Source organism: Protopterus annectens, chromosome 8.part1 (genome assembly GCF_019279795.1).
Source record: "Protopterus annectens isolate FY-2018-M chromosome 8.part1, PAN1.0, whole genome shotgun sequence".
NCBI classification, from domain to species: domain Eukaryota; kingdom Metazoa; phylum Chordata; order Ceratodontiformes; family Protopteridae; genus Protopterus; species Protopterus annectens.
Genome location: NC_056742.1, coordinates 107702263 through 107722242, shown reverse-complemented (window position 1 = coordinate 107722242; position 19980 = coordinate 107702263). Strand labels below are relative to the sequence as shown.

The 19980-nt window shown below is 38.0% G+C and overlaps 1 protein-coding gene across 1 annotated transcript in view; it reads right to left on the bottom strand.

The window, feature by feature from the left end:
* SLC7A10 (solute carrier family 7 member 10) overlaps positions 1 to 19980 on the bottom strand; it is a 363114-nt gene that overhangs the window by 57291 nt on the left and 285843 nt on the right. The window contains exons 8-9 of the mRNA XM_044081727.1: positions 13010 to 13106; positions 7480 to 7629 (exon numbers count right to left, since the gene is read on the bottom strand). Of these exons, the coding sequence (XP_043937662.1) occupies positions 7480 to 7629; positions 13010 to 13106 (247 nt within the window). The remainder of the gene's footprint in view (positions 1 to 7479; positions 7630 to 13009; positions 13107 to 19980) is intronic.

Genomic DNA, 19980 nt, shown 5'->3' with positions numbered 1-19980 from the left:
TTCTTGTACACACTAATCCAGGGAAGGTTAAACCATCATAATAACTTGGCAGAGCTAAGATTCCTAACTCAAACTAAACTATTTTCTTGTTACACCATGACACCCTTGGACAAATTGGGCTGCCTTTGCACCTCTCTTAAGTGTGCTGTTGATATTTACTGCTTACTCCCACTATCACCTATTATCACCTCCAGCGTCCAGGTCTCTAATCAAATCTGGGTCATAGGCAAGGCTTTATCCCCTGTGCCAAGGACCCAGTGTCACTCACAGGCTATAATGACTCATGCATTAATTCATTTCTGATTGATTTGTATTTGACTAATACATTTAAACAATTTTGAAGATGTATCAGTAGTTGAACAGCAGCACAAGGTAATTTTTATTTGCACGATTCAAATAAAAGTTACGTTTAGAAAAACAGTACATATGTAGAGTACGCTAGTTTTGTTGCAGTCTTGGTTTATATGTGAACAGAGAACTTCACATTTACCTAACAAAAAAGTCTATTTATTAATTTATATAAGATATTTGTGAGTCCCTAAAATGGACCTTTTCAAGAGAATATAAGTAACTTTTTATCAGAGAAGTGTATCTAAATCTGTTGTGGCTCTTTCAGAAGATTTCTGGATGACTCACACCAATTCAAACTTTTAGCAGACTGTTAAATTCATGCTTTTACTCACTATATTTATCATACTGGTATTAACTCATTGCATTTAGTCATCATACTTGTTGAACTTACCAGTAAAGCATATGAGCTCAAACACGTAAATTAATAAATCTAATCAAATTACAATACAGAGATGGTGAATATGGTTTTTACTTTCAGACTGTTATAGCTTGGTGTGCTGAAGCAAAAACTAAAAACAGCAGAGCATTGTGGATTCATTAAAGCTGCTCATGTATTCTCATTTGTATGGTTTTCATCTTCTAAAGATATTATCACAAACATAATGAACTTATGCTTTAAGCCATATGAAACATGGCAGATCTCAACTCAGTCAAGCTTACTAGTTTATTAATAGGACCTGGTAAATTGTTCTTTGATTTTGCTTGACCTGGATAGTTATTTAGTTAAATAGTGGTCACGTTTAAATGTGACCCATGATCACAGAAAATGTATATCTAAGATATATATATATATTTCTTCGGGTCATTCTGACTGCTTAAGGAGCTGCAAGTTACATCATCAGTTTGGCTTCCTTGGTGGCCTTTGATGTACAATGGGCATTTATACATAACAGTTGATACTAATGTTACTGAGCATGTGTTCATTGAACATATGATGCACTGAACCCCACATACATTTGTTGTGTTTAGCCCTCTGTCTTACATTACACTGTATCTAAATCTTTTAATTGTATGGGGCTAAACATTGTACGTATCAGTTCATTATGAACATAATGATGCCCTGATCCCTACACACATTTGTTGTGTTTAGCCCTCTGTCTTACATTACACTCTGTCTAGATCATTTAAGTGTATGGGGCTAAACATTGTACGCATCAGTTCAGATCCCCTGCTGCCACCTTCTGATTACTGTACCTCTTTAAGTGGCATATGTCAATGAGAGAGACATTTAAATGACAGGATCATGTTCACAAGTAGGATTTCTAGAAAGTTATATTAAAAGAAAGCTGACTGAAAAACCACAAAAAAATCTTATACAAATGAAAACTGCAAAACAAAAAGGCAGGATAAAAACAAATAAAAAGTGCAAAACAAATAGCAGATTAATGAAAACTACAAATCAAAACGTGGAAAAAGGATGAAATTGCTAACTGTGAAGTGTTGATGCATAAAGCTGGTGAAGATTTTTTATCCTTTTCTTGTTTTGCATTATCTAGAAAGTTAACCTTCCTGACTTTGTTTCAAACCACTTGTGTCAGTCTCAGGATTTTTCCTCTTTTTTTTTTTCATAGGTTCATAGGTTCATAGGTAGGTACTAGGCTATCTGCCTGAGGGCATTTATAAGCCTAGCCAGAGTGTGTCGGCTTTCACCACCCCATTGATTAATTAACTGATCCTCTGTCAAGCAGAGCCAATGAAGTGATCCCAGGGGTGTATTTTCTGTTACCCATCCACTCGTCAAGGTTTTTCTTGAAGAGTGTTAGTGAGGGGCTCTGCATGATGTAATTTGGAATTTTGTTCCAAAGCATGGAGAGTCTCTGTGACAGGAATCTATCCCTCCAGCATGTTCTATTTATTGTTGTGGCAAGATTTAGCTCACTAGAGCGTGTGGCTCACAGTGACTTGGATTTCTTTAGGTGGAGCATGTCCATCAATTCTGAGTTGGACATGGCTTTGTAAGTCAGGCAGAGATCACCTCTGAGTAAGCGTTATGTCACTGAGTACAGCCAGAGTTTTTTCAGTTGGGCTGCATAGGACATATGTTTGAGGCCAGTAACCCTCTTGGTGAGGTACTTTTGTGGTCTTTCCAGCTGTTGGAAGTGTCTTGAGTGGTACATCCCAAATGGGGCATTGTACTCTATGATAGGTCTAATGAGTGACGAGTAGAGGGGCACTATAACCTCTTTATTTCTAGATGCAAACCCTTTAGTAATTAGATGGGCAACATAGAAGGATTTCCTAACTACTTCGGCAATATGATTGTCAAAGGAGAGATTACTATCTACCTGGGTCCCCAGATCTCTTATTACCTCTTCTGTATTAAGGGGGCTGCCACCTATGTGGTAATTCATGGGTGTTCTGTTTTTCCCAAATGGGATAACTATGCATTTTTTGGCATTTAGCTTGAGGCCATGACTTTGACACCAGGTGTCCGTCTCAGTAAGACCCTTTTGGAGGATGTCTGTGTCAGCCGGAGAGTCAGTTATGGCTCCCAGTTTGCAGTCATCGGCGAACTTGGTTAGCCATAGTCCTCCTGTGTTTTCCTGTACTTCTGAGAAGTATATGCCGAACAATAGGGGTCCCAGGACTGAGCCTTGCGGGACACCACTTGTGACTGGTTTAGATTCGGACCTGGAGCCCACTATTCTTACTGTGTGAGTTCTGTCTGTAAGCCAGTTGGCAACCCATCTCGTGATGTAGGGGTTTCTGTTCAGACTGGTGAGTTTTTCTGTAATACCCAAGTGGGGAATGGTGTCGAAAGCCTTGGTGAGGTCAAAGTAGGCTGTATGAACCACCTTTCCCTCATCTATGGGTGGCCTTGGTGACTGTCTCGAAGAAGTCAACCAGGTTTAGTAGGCATGATCTGCCCTTAACAAAGCTGAACTGGGTCGTGTCAAGTGTTTGGAGGTTCCCAATGTCTTTGTTAATGAGTTCCATGATGATGCGTTCCATAGCCTTGCAGACCAGGCTAGTCAGGCTTATGGGGCGATAGTTACCAGGGTCAGTTGTGGCCCATCCTTTGTGGAGAGGAATAATCATTGCTAAGCGTCATTCTATGGGCATGTAGCCTGTGGAGAGGCTGAGGATGAACAGCATGTTTAGGTGGGGGGTTAGTTTGTTCTGTAGTTCGTGCAAGACGCAGCCTGGGACACCATCTGGTCCCATTGATGCTGTGTTTTTGGCTTTTGAAAGGGCTGTTTTCACCTGTGTGTCTGTGATTTTTGGAACACTACACTTTTCCGGTATTGCTGTGGACCCTTTTGGAGGTGAGAGGGGGTGAAGTTTGCATTGAATCTATCTGCCAGGATTTTGGCAATATCAGTAGGTTCAGTATATTTTGTGCTTTTTTGCACTAGTTCAGTGCATATCTGTGAGTTGCCACTTAGATTCTTAACATAGCTAAAGAAGGCTTTGTGGTTATCTTTTGAATCCTTGGCTATTTTTCTTTCAAAGTTAGCCTTGGATGATTTCATGATGGACCTTAGTTTCTTACTGATACTGATCAGGGATGTCTTTCCTTCTTGGGATTTGCTTTTTTTCTGAACTAGTTTCCTCTTTCTATTGTATAGCCTGTTTAATGCAGGGGTCCACCAAACTGGTTTCCTTCTCTTAGAGGAGTGAGTCTTGGTTTTGCTAGGGATGGCATGATCCATGCATCCTTGTAGGTGCTTATAGAGTGCATTTGTAAAGGTTTCTGCATCTTGGGGAGCATTATCCTTTAGCGTGGGGGCTGTGAAACTTACCACCTCTGTCTTAAGTAAGGTGAAGTTTGCTTTAGAAAAGTTTTTTACTGTGGTTTCCTTAGTTGGGGGTGATGGTGGGGTGTGGACATCCAGAGTGATTAGTTTATGGTTTCATCTAACCAGTGACAAGTTGACCTCCAGTGTGGAACACCTGTCGCCCATATTGGTGATGACCAGGTCCAATATGTTTTCACCTCTGGTAGGGGAGTTTACCAGCTGATCCAATGCGTTTGAGCTGATGAATTCCAGGAAGCGCTGGGCCTGGGAATTTGTACTCGAGTAGTTTTCCCAGTGAATGGTAGGGTAACTGAAATCACCCAATATCAGGGAGTTCGGTAAGACCTTTATGTTTTCCAGTGTCTCCAGAAAGGTGGAGTGGTGGTCCTGGGTCATGGAGGGTGATCTGCAGCAGGCCACAATTTGCACTGCAGATCTGCCCATTGTTAGTTGCACCTGGATGATCTAAGAGGTATCATGCTGCACCACTAACCTGGAGGTGTAGGTATCCTTGATGAATATGGATACACCCCCTCCTTTTGTGTTTCAGTCCATGTTCTGTGGCCGAAACATGTAGTATGAGTTGTAGCCCAGTAGTGCTGGGGTGCTCTCTGGAGCCTTGTACCAGGTTTCAGTTACTGCACAGATGTTGACATTCTCCATACTGAGTGCTTTGAGCTCGTGCATTTTGAGATTTAAACTCCTGGCGTTGAGTAGCATAACCCTCAGTTTTTTGTTAATTGTGCTGTTTACAGAGGTGGGTTTGACTTTTGAGCCTTGCCTAAAAAAGGCACTATGGGGGCAGCAAGAGCCTTGGCCAGTATTCGAAAGCCTAGGGGTTACAGGTGCAAGCCATCTCTTGCGAAGCAATGCAGCTTGTCGAGCATGTCATCCCAGGCTGATAGACACTGGATCCTCTTTGAATGACACCAGAAGCCTAGCCAATTGTTGAAATTGATCATTTTTTCTTTACACCGAGGTATCATTCTTGGTGAGGGTAGGATGCTACTCAGGGTCAGGGTCATACCAGCCTGGGCTACATGATCAGAGGGCGCTTCCATGTCTCTTTTCATGTAGTCCAGGGAGGTACGTCTCAGGTCATTCACACCAACATGAACAATGACAGAGTCATATTTGTACTTGTTCTGGAGTGACCTGAGTGCTTGTGTTTCACATAATCTTATTCATGTCAGTGGGGTTCCTCTCTTGTCCTTTCCTATAGCTACCTACTAAAACAGCTGCAGTTCCTCCATTATCTCTTAATATTATTGGTTTGAAATATGTGGTATCTTGAATTTACTTAACCACCAATGAAATCCATGCCACATCCTGCTGTATGCTATTTGTCCTGGATGCAGATTAGTCATTTCTTTTGTAGGTCTATCAAAATGTTTTTCTTGCATTAGCATTTCTTTGACTTCTTGTACAATTTCATGCACTGTTTTTAGCATTAGCAGATAGGGCTACAAGGATAACTGCATTTTCTTTCCATCAGGCTGGTTCTGGAGAAGCAAACAGAATCTTCGAGATTAAAGGCCAACAACAGCCATTTTTTTTGTTCTAATTCAGCTTTTGTCATTGGTTTCACCAACCTTCTGACTAGTTCTGCTAGAGTTGTGCTTATTTCGTCTCCAACAATGACTCGGGTGATGTTACTCTTTTCAAATTGTCATGATATATATATGCTTTGCTGATAAATTATTCAGTGTTAGTGGTGTACCCCATGCAAATAGCACAGGAGGAGCTACCACACTCACCTACTCTCATAGCTCACAACAAATCCAGTCTTACATTAAATTACAAAAGTTACTTTCTGAAATTCAGTCTCTATACCCATCAAAATGACATTTCACCTAACTACAAAAATACAGTGTGAGTACAACTCTACTTCTGCATTTAACCAGGTATTTTTTTATTACATGCAAATAGTGTTTTTGCATTCCATACATGTATAACTAGCTAGCAGTCTATAGACAACTCTGTTTTCATGAACACCATCTTCAAAAAAATACACACATATATATTTACACCTCTGTCCCTTTCTCTCTCTCTCTCTATATATATATATATATATATATATATATATATATATATATATATATATATATATATATATATATATATATATATATATGTGTGTGTGTGTGTGTGTGTGTATATATATATATATATATATATATATATATATATATATATATATAGAGGTCCACTTTGTAATTTCGAAATTTCACAGCATTGATGTTCTAAAAACTGAAGCTCAGAACATCGAAGTTGTGAAATCTCGAAAAAAAAAAAAAAACTAAAACAATAAAACATCACAAATTACATCTTTGCAGTGGGCAAGGCCCCCTACACTCCCCATGTGGAGGACAAGCCCTGCACACCCCTTGCAACTTAAATATATCAACTATAAGATCGCACTGCAATGAAGAGAATGGTAAAGTTCTGGTTCCTCACTATACAGTGATCTCCATTCTCAGGTTTCAAGATTTCATAACTTTAATGTTCTGAGCTTTGGTATTTAGAACGCTGATGTTGTGAAATTTTGAAATTAGGAAAAGCTGAAAGACACAACAACAACAAAGTGAATATATATATATATATATATATATATATATATATATATATATATATATATATATGGGTGTAGGAGAGCCAATTGAATGGGCACAATGCTAACACCCAGCATATCAACATCAGAATGTCAAATGAACAAATTTTGAAATTTTCTGCACATGCTGTGGGGATTAGCCCAGAGTGGACTAAACCAATGGCTAGTGTTTTTGCAGGGGAGGAACCCCCCCCCCTGCACCCCCACACCCTCAGCTAATTATGTATACTAAATCTGAGATTGCACAGTTCCCAGTGAAAGGGAATATTGCACTACCTAGGGATTGTCGATCTTTCACACGTGTTGACCATCTGTCTGTGTTGACCCAGCAGTGTTGGCCTAACAGATGTCAGCATTGTGTCCATTTGATTGGGTGTCCTACACTTATATATACATATATTCATATGTTTGTGTGTCTATATATATATATATATATATATATATATATATATATATATATATATATATATATATATATTATGTGTATGGATATAGACAGATAGTTAATGTTACTAATATGGTAAAAAAATACACACACACACTAACTTTTATATCACTACCTTTTTCAACATAAACAGACATTTCTAGCAATATAAGAAAGGCAAGTATTTATGCAGCTTATGCCAATGTGATCTGGCTAAAATACTGAAGCCCAAGTGACCAAATCCATCAGTTATATATAAGTAAAGTAAGAGCAATCTACACTTAAGCAAACTTTACTACTATAATATTTATCATGCACCTAATTATCAAGCCTTGCTTACAGCTTGTTTTTACCTTTATAGGTCGGTATGCTTTGGGCTTCTTCCAGCGAAGTACGAGGAGTCCCAAAACTGTTACTCCATAACAGAGGTAGTTGATAAATGACACATAGTTAATCAGTGTGTAGGTTTCACCAACAAGCATAATAATAATGGTTGTGGAACACTGCAAAAAGATTATAAAATAAGTTATAATTACTTTGATTTAAATATCAAAATGAAATACTCAAAACTAGACTTTTTATGGAAAAGTGGTCATTACTTTTAAATGCACTATTGTCACAACTGATACATACAATGTATATTCAAAGCTTATGGTGCTGATTCTGTACATTTTAAATCTTTACTGTGATGTCCCAATGACACCTTTTTCTATGCCTTTAGCTGGCTTTTAGGTGCATCATTCGGGATTTAGTCTACAATACCAGACCACAGTTATGACTTTCATTTTCTTTCCTTGCCTTCCACTCTTCCACTTACTTATTTCATTCTATCCATCTATTTTTTTGTTTCCTTGGTGTTTGTCTTCCATCTTGCTTGCTTTGTTTTTTTTCCAGGCAGATACTCATCTGCCTACTTTTACCATGTCAAGATATTTCATGGACGATAGACTTCCCTTTTCACCTCAAAGATACACGCTGTTAAAGACTAAATGACTAATATCCACTGTCTCTATGTTTCTTTACATGTTATTTTCTCCCATGTAAATCTGTCATCAATTTAGTGGGAGAAACCTAGTTAGAAAAAAAAATAAATAAATAACCACACTGAAAAATAAATGTCTTAGGAGGAGTAAGCTGCTTAGCAAAAAATACAAACTTGTTCCTAGGTCTTTGCATTAGGAATATTCACGATTTGGTGTGGAATGATATATGTATATGTGGAAGGATTTATATATATTATATGTGCAAGGGTCTGTATGTATATATATATATATGTATATATGTGTGTATGTGTTTACCTTGTAAATTTAATGCACTGAACTATCAAACTGTACTATCTTGAGATTTGATAAACTGACTCTCAGCACCATTGAATCCCACTGTATCATTCCAAAGAACCTGCCCTCTGCAGGATCCATAGCAACACTTGTTCTTAGCTCTGTGCATTAGAGATACTCAAGGTCCAGTGTGGAACAATATATGTATATGTGTAAGGGCAACATGTCAGGCTGAAGTACATGAACGTTGTTTAACACACTGACTGAATGAACATCTGCCTAACGGACTGAACACATTCTATTAGCGATTTGATGTTGTGCACTTGATTAGCAGCTTCTGAACATTTACTGGCCAGAACTTCTGCTCAGTTTTACAAGGTTCGTCAGCACTATCAGCAGCACAATGCTTAATTAATGTTTTTGTTTCACATCATACCCCTCAACTGTCCAGATTTTTGCCTCATATTTTTGGTCTGTTCCCTCACACAACTTGCAGTTTTCTGGCAAATAACTAATGAATGAAGTCACTAAATAATGGAACACATTTGAATTTCAGCCTTCATATCTTTTAGAAAATACATACTAACACGACTCGTAATTTTTGCCACCTTCTAAGTCTATAAAGAGGGATATTTAAAATAAGCCCCTAATTTTGAGTGTTTGTCACTCCATTATTTTAGGCTTTGTCCATGTTTCTTGCACTGAGAGATTGAGAGGTATGCTTCACAAGTACCTGCCATCAGCACCTGAGATAGGGTGGTGACGAGATGACTTTACAAGTTCCTCTTCTGGAACAGTACTTCTACTGAGGCACCTGCCTTTCCATTTTTCAGTATTTTTTTTTTTTTGGTTTGGTTTTGGTGCAATACCCAGTCATTTTTTCCCCTGCTATATTTATTTTCAACCTGTACAAATAAGCTTCTATATTCAATAATTCATTATTCTTTTTTCAAAGATGCAGTACTGTATAAGCTACCAGAAGCACTTAGTAAAGTCTCCAGTGGGGTTGATTGTCTCATTCCATCTGTTAATCTGTGTCGGATTATCTCGCAGTATACCTGCTACAGCGATAGTCTGACCACTCTCAAAATTTTCCCTAAATAAATATCACATTGCCAAATGATTTAAAAGACATTGATGAATAAAGACTGATAACTATTCGATCCTTTCCTACATGTGTCAAGCATATCTGTTTCCATTCATTAGAAAATGTACCGCAGTTTCTCATTAATTCCAACTTTATTATTAATACATGTAATTCAGTGCATTGAGAAGGATTATGCATTATATTGCATACATAGACAAATTGTTATTACACTGGACTGAGGACATATATAATATAAAGGTAATGCATTATAGTGATATAAGCAGGCAAAAGGCTAAGAAACCATATGTTTACCTGTACAGGTATCCAGCTACTGATTTGAACAGTGTAAATAAAGTCACTTAGTCATAACTAGCCTTGTGTGTAACATATCAGTTGTGACACTGATAACAGAAAACTAGATCACTGCACTATCAGTGTATAAATAGACCGAGCACATCAAGATAAATTTGATAAATATAGCATTACTGAATGCAAAGTGAGCACACGTACAGCACATTACCCATGTTTACTCATTACCCATCTGTAACTTTAATAGCTAACATATTAGCATGAGTCCATGCTATGCAAATTTATGCACATTTGACTATTTAATGTCCTGTATTCTAGTTTTCACCATTTACCAGCTGTACTGATGTTTCGCACTTGATATTTTAATAAATAACATTTCAGCTAAGGACATTATAATAGTAAAATACACATACGTGTATGTGTGTATGCGCATATAACTTAATATGTGTAATTTGCTTAACTAGATGGTGCTCCCTGGTTACTTGAAGGGGACATAATGTGGGCTTATCTCCACTACGAAAAAAATTACAATAAAAATTGAAATGCAAGTCCCTGTTTTCAGTGGGCATATTTCTACAAAGTACTGTCGGACATTTAAAAAATATTACAGACCTCACAAATAAATATGTTTTCTATCCACCTACAGTACATATTATAAACTCAGTCATCATTACATCAAGGAGAAGATATCCAGATATTACAATCTCAGATTTGGGGCTGCTTTTTGGGTAAAATATTCCTTTGGCATGTCCTACTAATTATGTCCATCAAGTTAACCGACTGTGTTCAACAAACAGACCTGATACCTTAATAAAATAAAGCTGAAACACTGCTAGGAGATGAATATGCCATTAAGAAACCCATGTGGCTAAATAAATATATTGTAACAATGTATAAAACGTATCAGGACAAGAGCGAAGCAAAAATCTTTCAGCAATTTTCCTTGACAAAGCAAAAGTCCTTCAGCAAATTTCCTTTTGTAAAACTTTTTTATTGTTAAGAACCAGTCAGAGAGATTAGCGCTTTCACCCAATAGAGCTTCTTCAGATCGATGTAACTAAGACCAGTAAACTAAAACATTTAAATACATTTCAAAACCTCAGCCAGCCTATCATAGCCACAAGCTAATTAATCAATTAAAAAATATATGTGTAAATAAAAACATACACTTACATAAGCATTCTGAGCAAAACATCCCATAACAAAACAAAAATGAAAGTTACTCAGACATCATATTATTGTAGGTGCATATATATAATATATACAATAAGATATAAATGTATAATGCAATCATGGTGGAGATATCACTAAGTACTAATTTCCACATTCATAATTAGCAACTATACATATAAAAATGTGCACATACAAACATTTAGATCATAGAATAAAAGATAAAAGTATATAAGGATTATTATTCAATAAATATGAATAATATATGGGTGGCTATTGAAACTTAATATTCCTACGTTTCTTAAGCATCGGTTTGATAGAGGCTCTTTCATTCAGCCCATGGCCTCTATCCGCCCTCAGCCTAATAATCCAGTGGCTTTCTTTACTTTCAGTATGATTTCTAATGTCCCCACCTCTTACATTGGGCAGTATTGATTCTAAGACCCTAAATTTGAAAGTGTGCCCCTCTCCTAGGTGTGCTACATGCTTAGCTAGAGCATTATGTGGTGATTTCTTCCTTATGTCATGAAAGATTTTTGCTTCGCTCTTGTCCTGATATGTTTTATGCAGTTACCTTTGTCTCTCGCTGAACAAGAGCGTTTATCTGGTGTACTGGTGGGACTGTTGCTGATATTGTAACAATGGTTTATTCTGCTTGTATATTATTCTATCATTTGCTGAGCAGGAGAGTGGACCAGTCCATAGACACTTTTCAGACACAATCTGGGCTACAAGAGCAATGGCAAGTATAACACATAAATATGCATTCTACTTATTTTCAACAAAAATACTGTTCTGTTAAAAACAATAGGAATATGTAAAGAAAGACTACAAAGACACAACCTTATATTACTCTGTTAAATTAAATGTGGCAAAAATCACAAAAAGAAAGTAATAACTGAATGGAAGCTGCCTTATGTTGGAAATGACAAGAGCCATCAGACTACAGTTTTGGTAGCACTGATGCGCTGTAGTACGCAATGGCTCTCTGACCCTAATATATGATATCAAAAGCAGTAGAGGATGACTGTGCATGAATAGTGTCTTTTGGTAATTCTGTGATGTCTGTACTTGTTCTGTTTTCAACTGTAGACCTGAAAAACACAGTTTAACAGCTGGACAATCGCGAATGACCTCAAGACCTCTATTACATTTTTTCAGATAAGGTAACTAAAATGATTGGTGATGTTTTTTGACTTACAAAGGGCTCTCCCTATAAATTAAGATTGTGCGTCATGCATTGTGCATTATTATTTAGAGGATTTGTGAATTTTTATACACCAGCCACTAAAAGCCGTCAACATGCTGTTTTTTCATCATTCTGATGAAGTCCACGTTACAGTGGATGAAAGCGCTCAACATTCATGTGTTTTTTACAATAAAAAAGTATTTTTATCGATCCGCCTGATGGTGTCTTCCTGTGGAGTCTGAGGCAGCAAGCATTTAACTTGTTGTTTTTTGGTGTTTGTCGATTGAATGCTTTATCTGATTTTCTCTGACATAGCAGAAACCTATCTGAACTCTGAACTCTATTTGGAATACATTTTATAATCACCTATGCAAATGATATCAGTCAAGATGCTATGCAGAATCACCAGAACTATTCTCATATTAATTAGCATTAGGCATGGTTGATAAGGCTTGCACTTTCCCCATACAATGAAAAAAATGTCTTGAGAATTTAATGCTGTTAATGCAGTAATGAGTAAAACTGTGTTCCTTCTGATTACGCTGTTCACTTGCTTTCTGTCTGGAAATTTCACAGAACTATTTTTTAGGTATATAGTAAGCATTAGAAAAAATAATGCATCTAACTCTCAAATGATTACATTTATACTGCTGCATAACAGATCAATTTTAGTGCATAATGAAATAAAAGTTAAACTCTAATGAAAGTACTGCAAGTTGAAACTTTAGTATGTTCTTAGCACATATCCTACTAAATGAAATATTGTATTCCACTTTGGTTAATTATATAAACAAGTAAAATATGGAAATAAGCAAATACGTATTATAAAACAAAAAAGTATGAATACTTACAAAAACTAGAAGAGCTGGAATTGGAGTGCAGTGCTTAAGGTGAATCATTGCAAGTAAACTAGGCAAGTGACCTTCTCTGGCTCCAGAGAAACACAGCCTAGAAAGATATTTAATAAATGTTTAATATTATGAAACACCATACATTCAGTAAAAAACACAATTTTTATTCACAAATGTGTCCAGTTTGTGCCCATATAGTTGTACAGGTTTAAACTGTTGGTTTATATTCTCTTCAGTATTAGTATGCATCACTCACAGTCTCCTGCCCATTATTTTTTGCTGAACACTTTTGTTTGAATTTCATTTTAATTCAGCAAATATCTTCCAATAAAAGCTCAACCCCCGCATAAACAATCTTGTTTGAAAAGAGATGCTATCCTATATACAGAGAAAATATTGACCGACACCGAGAAGATGAAAATGAAGATGATGATGATGATGATCAGTGATGCAACACAAAATGCAGCTCACAATTCATAAAGAAAATTGCAGGGAAGTGTAAATGCACTGGTTACCACAGTAAGTAACATCAGAAGTGCTTTTATTTTCCCCTTACTCCTGATGCCCATGGGGTGGATGAGCAAGTGTAAAGCTTCAACCTATAATACACATCACTGTTCGTTCCATACTTAATTACTAGATGTTGTACACAGTGTTCCTGTATCAAAACTTAAAGTAGTGTCATTTGATCCCTTAACTTATCTTAACCTTAAACAGGATAAGAGAGCACTAGACAGTAAAGCACTAGTAAATGTGTGTGATGCTGCAAGCCACTGCAATTCATCTTTAGCAGCAAAGCAAAGGCTAATAAAGTATACAGCTTTACTGAAGCTGGCCTTAGTTTTAAGAAATACAAAACGGCTAACAAATGCAACACTGTGCATTCAGCCATACTCAGCAATACAAATGCTGCACCCTGCATCGTAATATCACACAAAAGCCTTTTTGCTTTTCATTTTTTTGTATGGAAGAGTCATAACTTGAAAAAAACAGATAAGGATAAAATGCATTCCTGTATAGCAGTTCCTGTGGAACATAGCAAAGATGCTGAATGGGTAGAAGAAGTAGAAGAAAGAATAAGAAGTTCGAATGAATAAGATATGAAATGTGATAAAATAACAGCCAGAGAGATTGAAACAAAGTTTAAAAAGCTCCTAACTGAAAATCCCAAGGTCCAGATGCAGTACCTAACTTCTGGCTAAAAGTATTAACATCTTAACATGAAGATTTAGCCATGAGTAGGAACTATTTATATGTTCACCCCAAACAGACACCAACCTGGTTAAAAACAGAAAAAACAATACTCTTACTTAAGAGTGAACCAACAAGCTAACCCAAAAACTACAGGCCAATAACTTGGTTTCTGACAATGCATAGACTATACACTGGAGTTGATGCTGACATAGTTTATAGTCATTTAGAAGAAAACTCAATCATGGCAATAGAACAAAAGGGTAATAAAAGAAAGTCATATGGAACAAAGGATAATTTGTTATTAAAGTCCTAAAAGAGAACTGTGAAAAGGGGAAGAATCTAAGTACGGCATGGATCAACTACAAAATAGTATATGATAGTATTCAGCATTCATGGATGAAAGAGTGGTTAAAAATGTATAAGATATACCCTACACTGACTGATTACATTACAGTGACCATGAAACAGTGGCAAACCACTTTGCAGTTAAACCATGTTAAAGGGCAAATTATTATTCCAGGGATAAAAATTCAAAGGGGGATATTCCAGTGTGAGTCTTTGTCACCGCTGCTCTTTTGTCTTGCCCTTAACCCGTTAAGTTGTCTACTTTTGTCTACTTAACAGATCAGGTCATGGCTACAATTCGGCTCCCAGAAAAAAGCAAAGTATATTGACTTCTCATCTTCTTTTTGTGGATGATTTAAAACTCAAACCATCACTGTACATGAGGAAATGGAGTAAAAATGACAAAACATATAAAAAAACGGTAAGCGTTTTCGCTACTAACGTCGCTTATTCAGATCATTTTTAAATACAAATCCCAACAGAACATCAACCAATAAAAATCATGCCTCAATTAAAATGCAAACAATTAGTGCATATTAATGTTCTAAGATAGTTATCTACCAATCAAAAATCGTCTTAAAAATTTTGACCTATCAAAAACATTAGGAACCTTTATTATAATAAAATGACACATCAATCATAAAAATTCAATGCAGCATTACTGACCAATCAAATTTTGTATCTATACATATCTGCCAAGCAGAGTTACGTAATGGGAAACAATTCATATTCATACCTACTCCGAGTGAACAATATAACTCTCATGGAGCCATTATGAAGATAAAATAAACAATACATCTTTACTGAATTTATGAGTTTTCTTCTAAATGACTAAATTCACCACCATAACAGGAACAGGCAAGCAAAAATTGAGGGTGATGTTACTCAATGCTAGAAGTCTAAAATCTCAAAATGCACTCACTCTAGGCACTCCTTAAAATGGAGAACATCGATATCTGTGCAGTGACTCAGACCTGGTTCAAGGCTCCAGAGAGCACCCCTGCACTACCAGGCTATAACTCATACCACACTTTTCGGCCATGTAACCTGGACCAGAACACCAAAGGTGGAGGTGTGTCCATATTCATTAAGGATATCCATACCTCCTGGCTAGTTGTTCAGCATAATGCAGCCGAGGTTATCCAAGTGCAACTAACTCTGGGCAAAACTGCAATCCAAGTTGTAGCTTGCTACATATCACCCACCATGCCCCAGGATTCCAACTCCTCTTTTCTTGATGTACTGGAAAATATTAGGGTTCAACAAAACACCCTAATAATGGGCAATTTCAACTACCCCACCATTAACTGGGAAAACTACTCATGTACCAACTCCTTCACTCAACGCTTTCTGGAATTCATAAACTCCAATGCCCTGGATCAACTTATCCATACCCCCACCAGGGGCAACAATATCCTAGATCTAGTCATTACCAACATGAGTGACTGGTGTTCCACACCTGAAGTCAACGCCTCATTGGTCCGATCCGACTGTAAGCTAATCACCCTAGATATCCACATCCTGCCCCCACCCCCCATTAAGGAAACCATGGTAAAAAATTTCTTCAAAGCCAACTTCATGCTTCTTAAGACAGAAGTGGAGAACTTCATGACACCCATGCAGATAGACAATACAGTTACGACTACTGAATCCTACACAATTGCACTTTATAAGCACTTACATGAGTGCATGGATCGTGCTATCCCAAACAGTACCAAGACACTATCCTCCAAAAAAAGGAAGCCAATCTGGTTGTCCCTTGCCATAAACAAACTGTACAACAGAAGGAAGAAACTGTTGCAAAAGATAGTAAAATCTCATGAGTGGCGGAACTTCCTGGTCAGCCTCAGTAAGAAGTTGCAGTGCCTGATAAAATCCTCCAAAGCTAGTTATGAAAACAAAATCACCACTGATTCTAAAGACAACCACAAAGCATTCTATAGCTATGTCAAGAATCTCAATGGCAACACTCAGATCTGCTCTGAGTTACAACACAATGGCACTAAATATGGCTCCTCTATGTCTCTTTTCATGTAGTCCAGGGAGGTACATCTCAGGTCGTTCACACCAGCATGGACAATGACTGTGTCATATTTGTACTTGTGTTATGATAGATAGCTTACTGTGACCCTCTCCTTTAGGTAAATATTTTCAGAGGAGAGCTCATGTCTTTGTTGGCTTTCAGTGTGCATCTTCAAGTGGTAGGGCTGTTATTGTGGAGGAGGGTTTTGTGGTGTGTGTAGTTAGCTTCTCCTGTTGCAGTCTTCCAGTTGTCCAGCTAGAGAGAGAGCCTCAGTTTGGCTAAATAACTGCATCTCTACTTAATATTGGGAATATGTGGGTTGGGAGAGGGGGCGGGGGCCAGAGGCATTATAACATGCTTTCAGATTGACCCATTATCTGGACCTGGAGAGATTGAGAACTGACCCAGGTACATGGACATGCAATAATAATGTTGGGAAATAAAATTGTGAAACAAAGGGCCAGTGGGGGAGTGTGGGTGTAGTGAGGCAGGTTTTTAAGCTTATATAATTGCTGCTGTTGACACTCAAAGACCTTCTACATTGCCCACATCCAGATCTAGTGAGGTCATTGTTCCCCTGTACCTTCACTTTATCATCAGACCAATGTACAATGCCCCATTGGGGATGTATCTCACCATCTGCAATCTGCAGTGGATTGGAGAGACCCAAAAGTTCCTCACCAAAAAAATAAAGGACTCAAAATCTGCCATATGCTGCCAGATTGAAGAAACTCCAGCTCTATTCAGTCTGCTCAGAGGTGACATGTGCCTTAATGGACATGCTCCACCTCAAAAATCCAAATAAATCCTGGTCCATGTGAGGCAGAGCACCTCGCTGACTCTGTTCAAGAGAAATCTAGACCTGTGGATGGGAGATCGAATCATCTCTGTGTCAACTAATGGGCACAGTAGCTAGGCTTATAAATGCCTTAGGGCAGATAGCCTAGTATAAACCTATGAACCTAAGAACCTATAATATACAGACCCAACTGTTATTGCCAACATCCTGGCAGATAGGTTCAGTGCTAACTTTACCCCCCTCTCACCCCCTAAAGAGCCCATCTCTATACTGGAAGAATGCAAAGTTCCTGTAATCACGGCTGCACAGGTAAAAAACACACTCTGCAAAGCCAAGAACATAGCATCCATGGGACCAGACAACATCCCAGGCTGCGTTCTACATGAACTACAGAATGAACTGGCACCCCACCTAAGTACCATGTTAAATAATAGCCTCACCTCAGGCTTTGTGCCTGCTGAATGGCGCACAGTGATGGTTATCCCACTCTACAAGGGGGGAGCCACCATGGACCCCGGGAACTACTGCCCCATTAGCCTGATGAGCCTGGTCTGCAAGGCCATGGAACGTATCATCATGGAACTTATAAACAAAGACATTGGTAATCTCCAAACTCTGGACCCCACCCAGTTTGGGTTTGTAAAAGGCAGATCATATCTCCTAAACCTGATAGACTTCTTTGAAGCAGTCATCAAAGCCGGAGACAAGGGTAAGGTGGTTCACACAGCCTATCTAGATCTTGCCAAGGCTTTCAACACCATCCCCCACTCTGGAATTATAGATAAACTCACTAAACTAGGTATAAATCCCTATGTCACAAGATGGGTTGCCAACTGGCTCACTGACAGAACCCACACTGTGAAAGTAGCAGACTCCAAATCCGACTTCAGACCAGTGACAAGTGGAGTACCACAGGGTTCAGTCCTGGGTCATCTCCTGTTTGGTATCTACTTCTCTGAAGTACAGGCTAACACAGAATGTCTTTGGCTAATGAAGTTCACAGATGACTGCAAACTAGGAGCCATAATTGAAACTCCTAATGATGTGGACATCCTACAAAAGGGCCTCACTGAGACAGATGCCTGGTGTCAAAGCCATGACCTCAAGCTCAATGCCAAAAAGTGCATTGCCATCCCCTTTGGTAAAAACTCTGTACCCATGAACTACAACATAGGCGGTAGTATACTTAACACCGAAAGTGTGATAAGAGACCTTGGGACACAGGTGGACAGTAGTCTCTCCTTTGATAATCACATCACCACAGTAGTCAAGAAATCCTTCTATGTGGCACACCTCATCACAAAAGGTTTCTCATCCAGAAAAAAAGAGGTCATTGTTCCCCTCTACTCATCACTATTAGACCCATTATAGAGTACAATGCCCCTTTTGGTATGTACCTCACAAGACATCTACAACAACTGGAAAGGCCACAGAAATACCTCACAAGGAGGATTACCGGCCTCAAAGAGATGCCCTATGCAGACCGGCTCAAAAAACTGCAGCTTTACTCCATTGCATATCGACTATTCAGAGGTGATCCCTGCCTAACATACAAAGCTATGTCAAACCCAGAGCTGTTGGACATGCTCCACTTAAAGAAATCCCAATCCCTCCAAGCTACATGCTCTAGGGACCTAAACCTTGTCACCACAATAAACAGAACATGCTGGAGGGATAGATTCCTTTCCCAGAGACTTCCCATACTCTGGAATAAACTACCTATCTATATCAAACAAAGCTCCTCATTAGCACTCTTCAAGAAAAATCTTAATAACTGGATGGGAAATAGGAAATTCACCCCAGGGATCACCTCTGTGGCTCTGCTCGACAGTGGCACAGGAAAATAATTTTCTTGGGTGGCAAAAGCCAGGGTACCTTTTTGGCTGGGATTGTATAGGCCCCAGGACCAATAGCCTAGTACCTACCTATGAACCTATGAACATATGAATTCCAACAAATACAATGAGCAGATTGCTTACTTATTCAAATAATGTTACATTCAAGAAAACCCATCTGTATTTGCTATCCTGCTTAATGTTACAAAGATATAATCCTATCCATTGTGTGGTCAAAATCGCCACTTTCTTCTATTTTAACAGAAAGCTGAAAGCACATATACAGTCAATGCTTAGAAACTGTTTCACCCATATGTTTGGAATCTTTTGTCTCCGTGTCAAGATATCAATCCTAAAAACTCAATGTAGCATTACCAGCCAATCAAAATGTGCATCTATGCATGTCTGCCAATTAGAGTTAAGTAATGCAAAACTATACATACTCATACCTACTCTGAGTGAACACTGCATCTCACATGGAGCCATTAAAATGAACAATACTTCTTTATTAAATTTCACCAAATGCAATGAGCAGATTGCTTGCTTGTTCAAATAGTGCAACACTCAAGAGAATCAGTAACTATCACTATCTTAGAACATTAATATGCACTGTCAATTGTTTGATTGTGTTTTAATTAAGGCATAAATTTCATTGGTTGATGCTCTATTGGGATTTGTATTTAAAAATGACTTGGGGATGTATATTTTTTAATGGTCTGAAGAAGCAATGTTAGTCGCAAAAGTGCTTACCATTTTTTATATGTTTTTTTAGTTT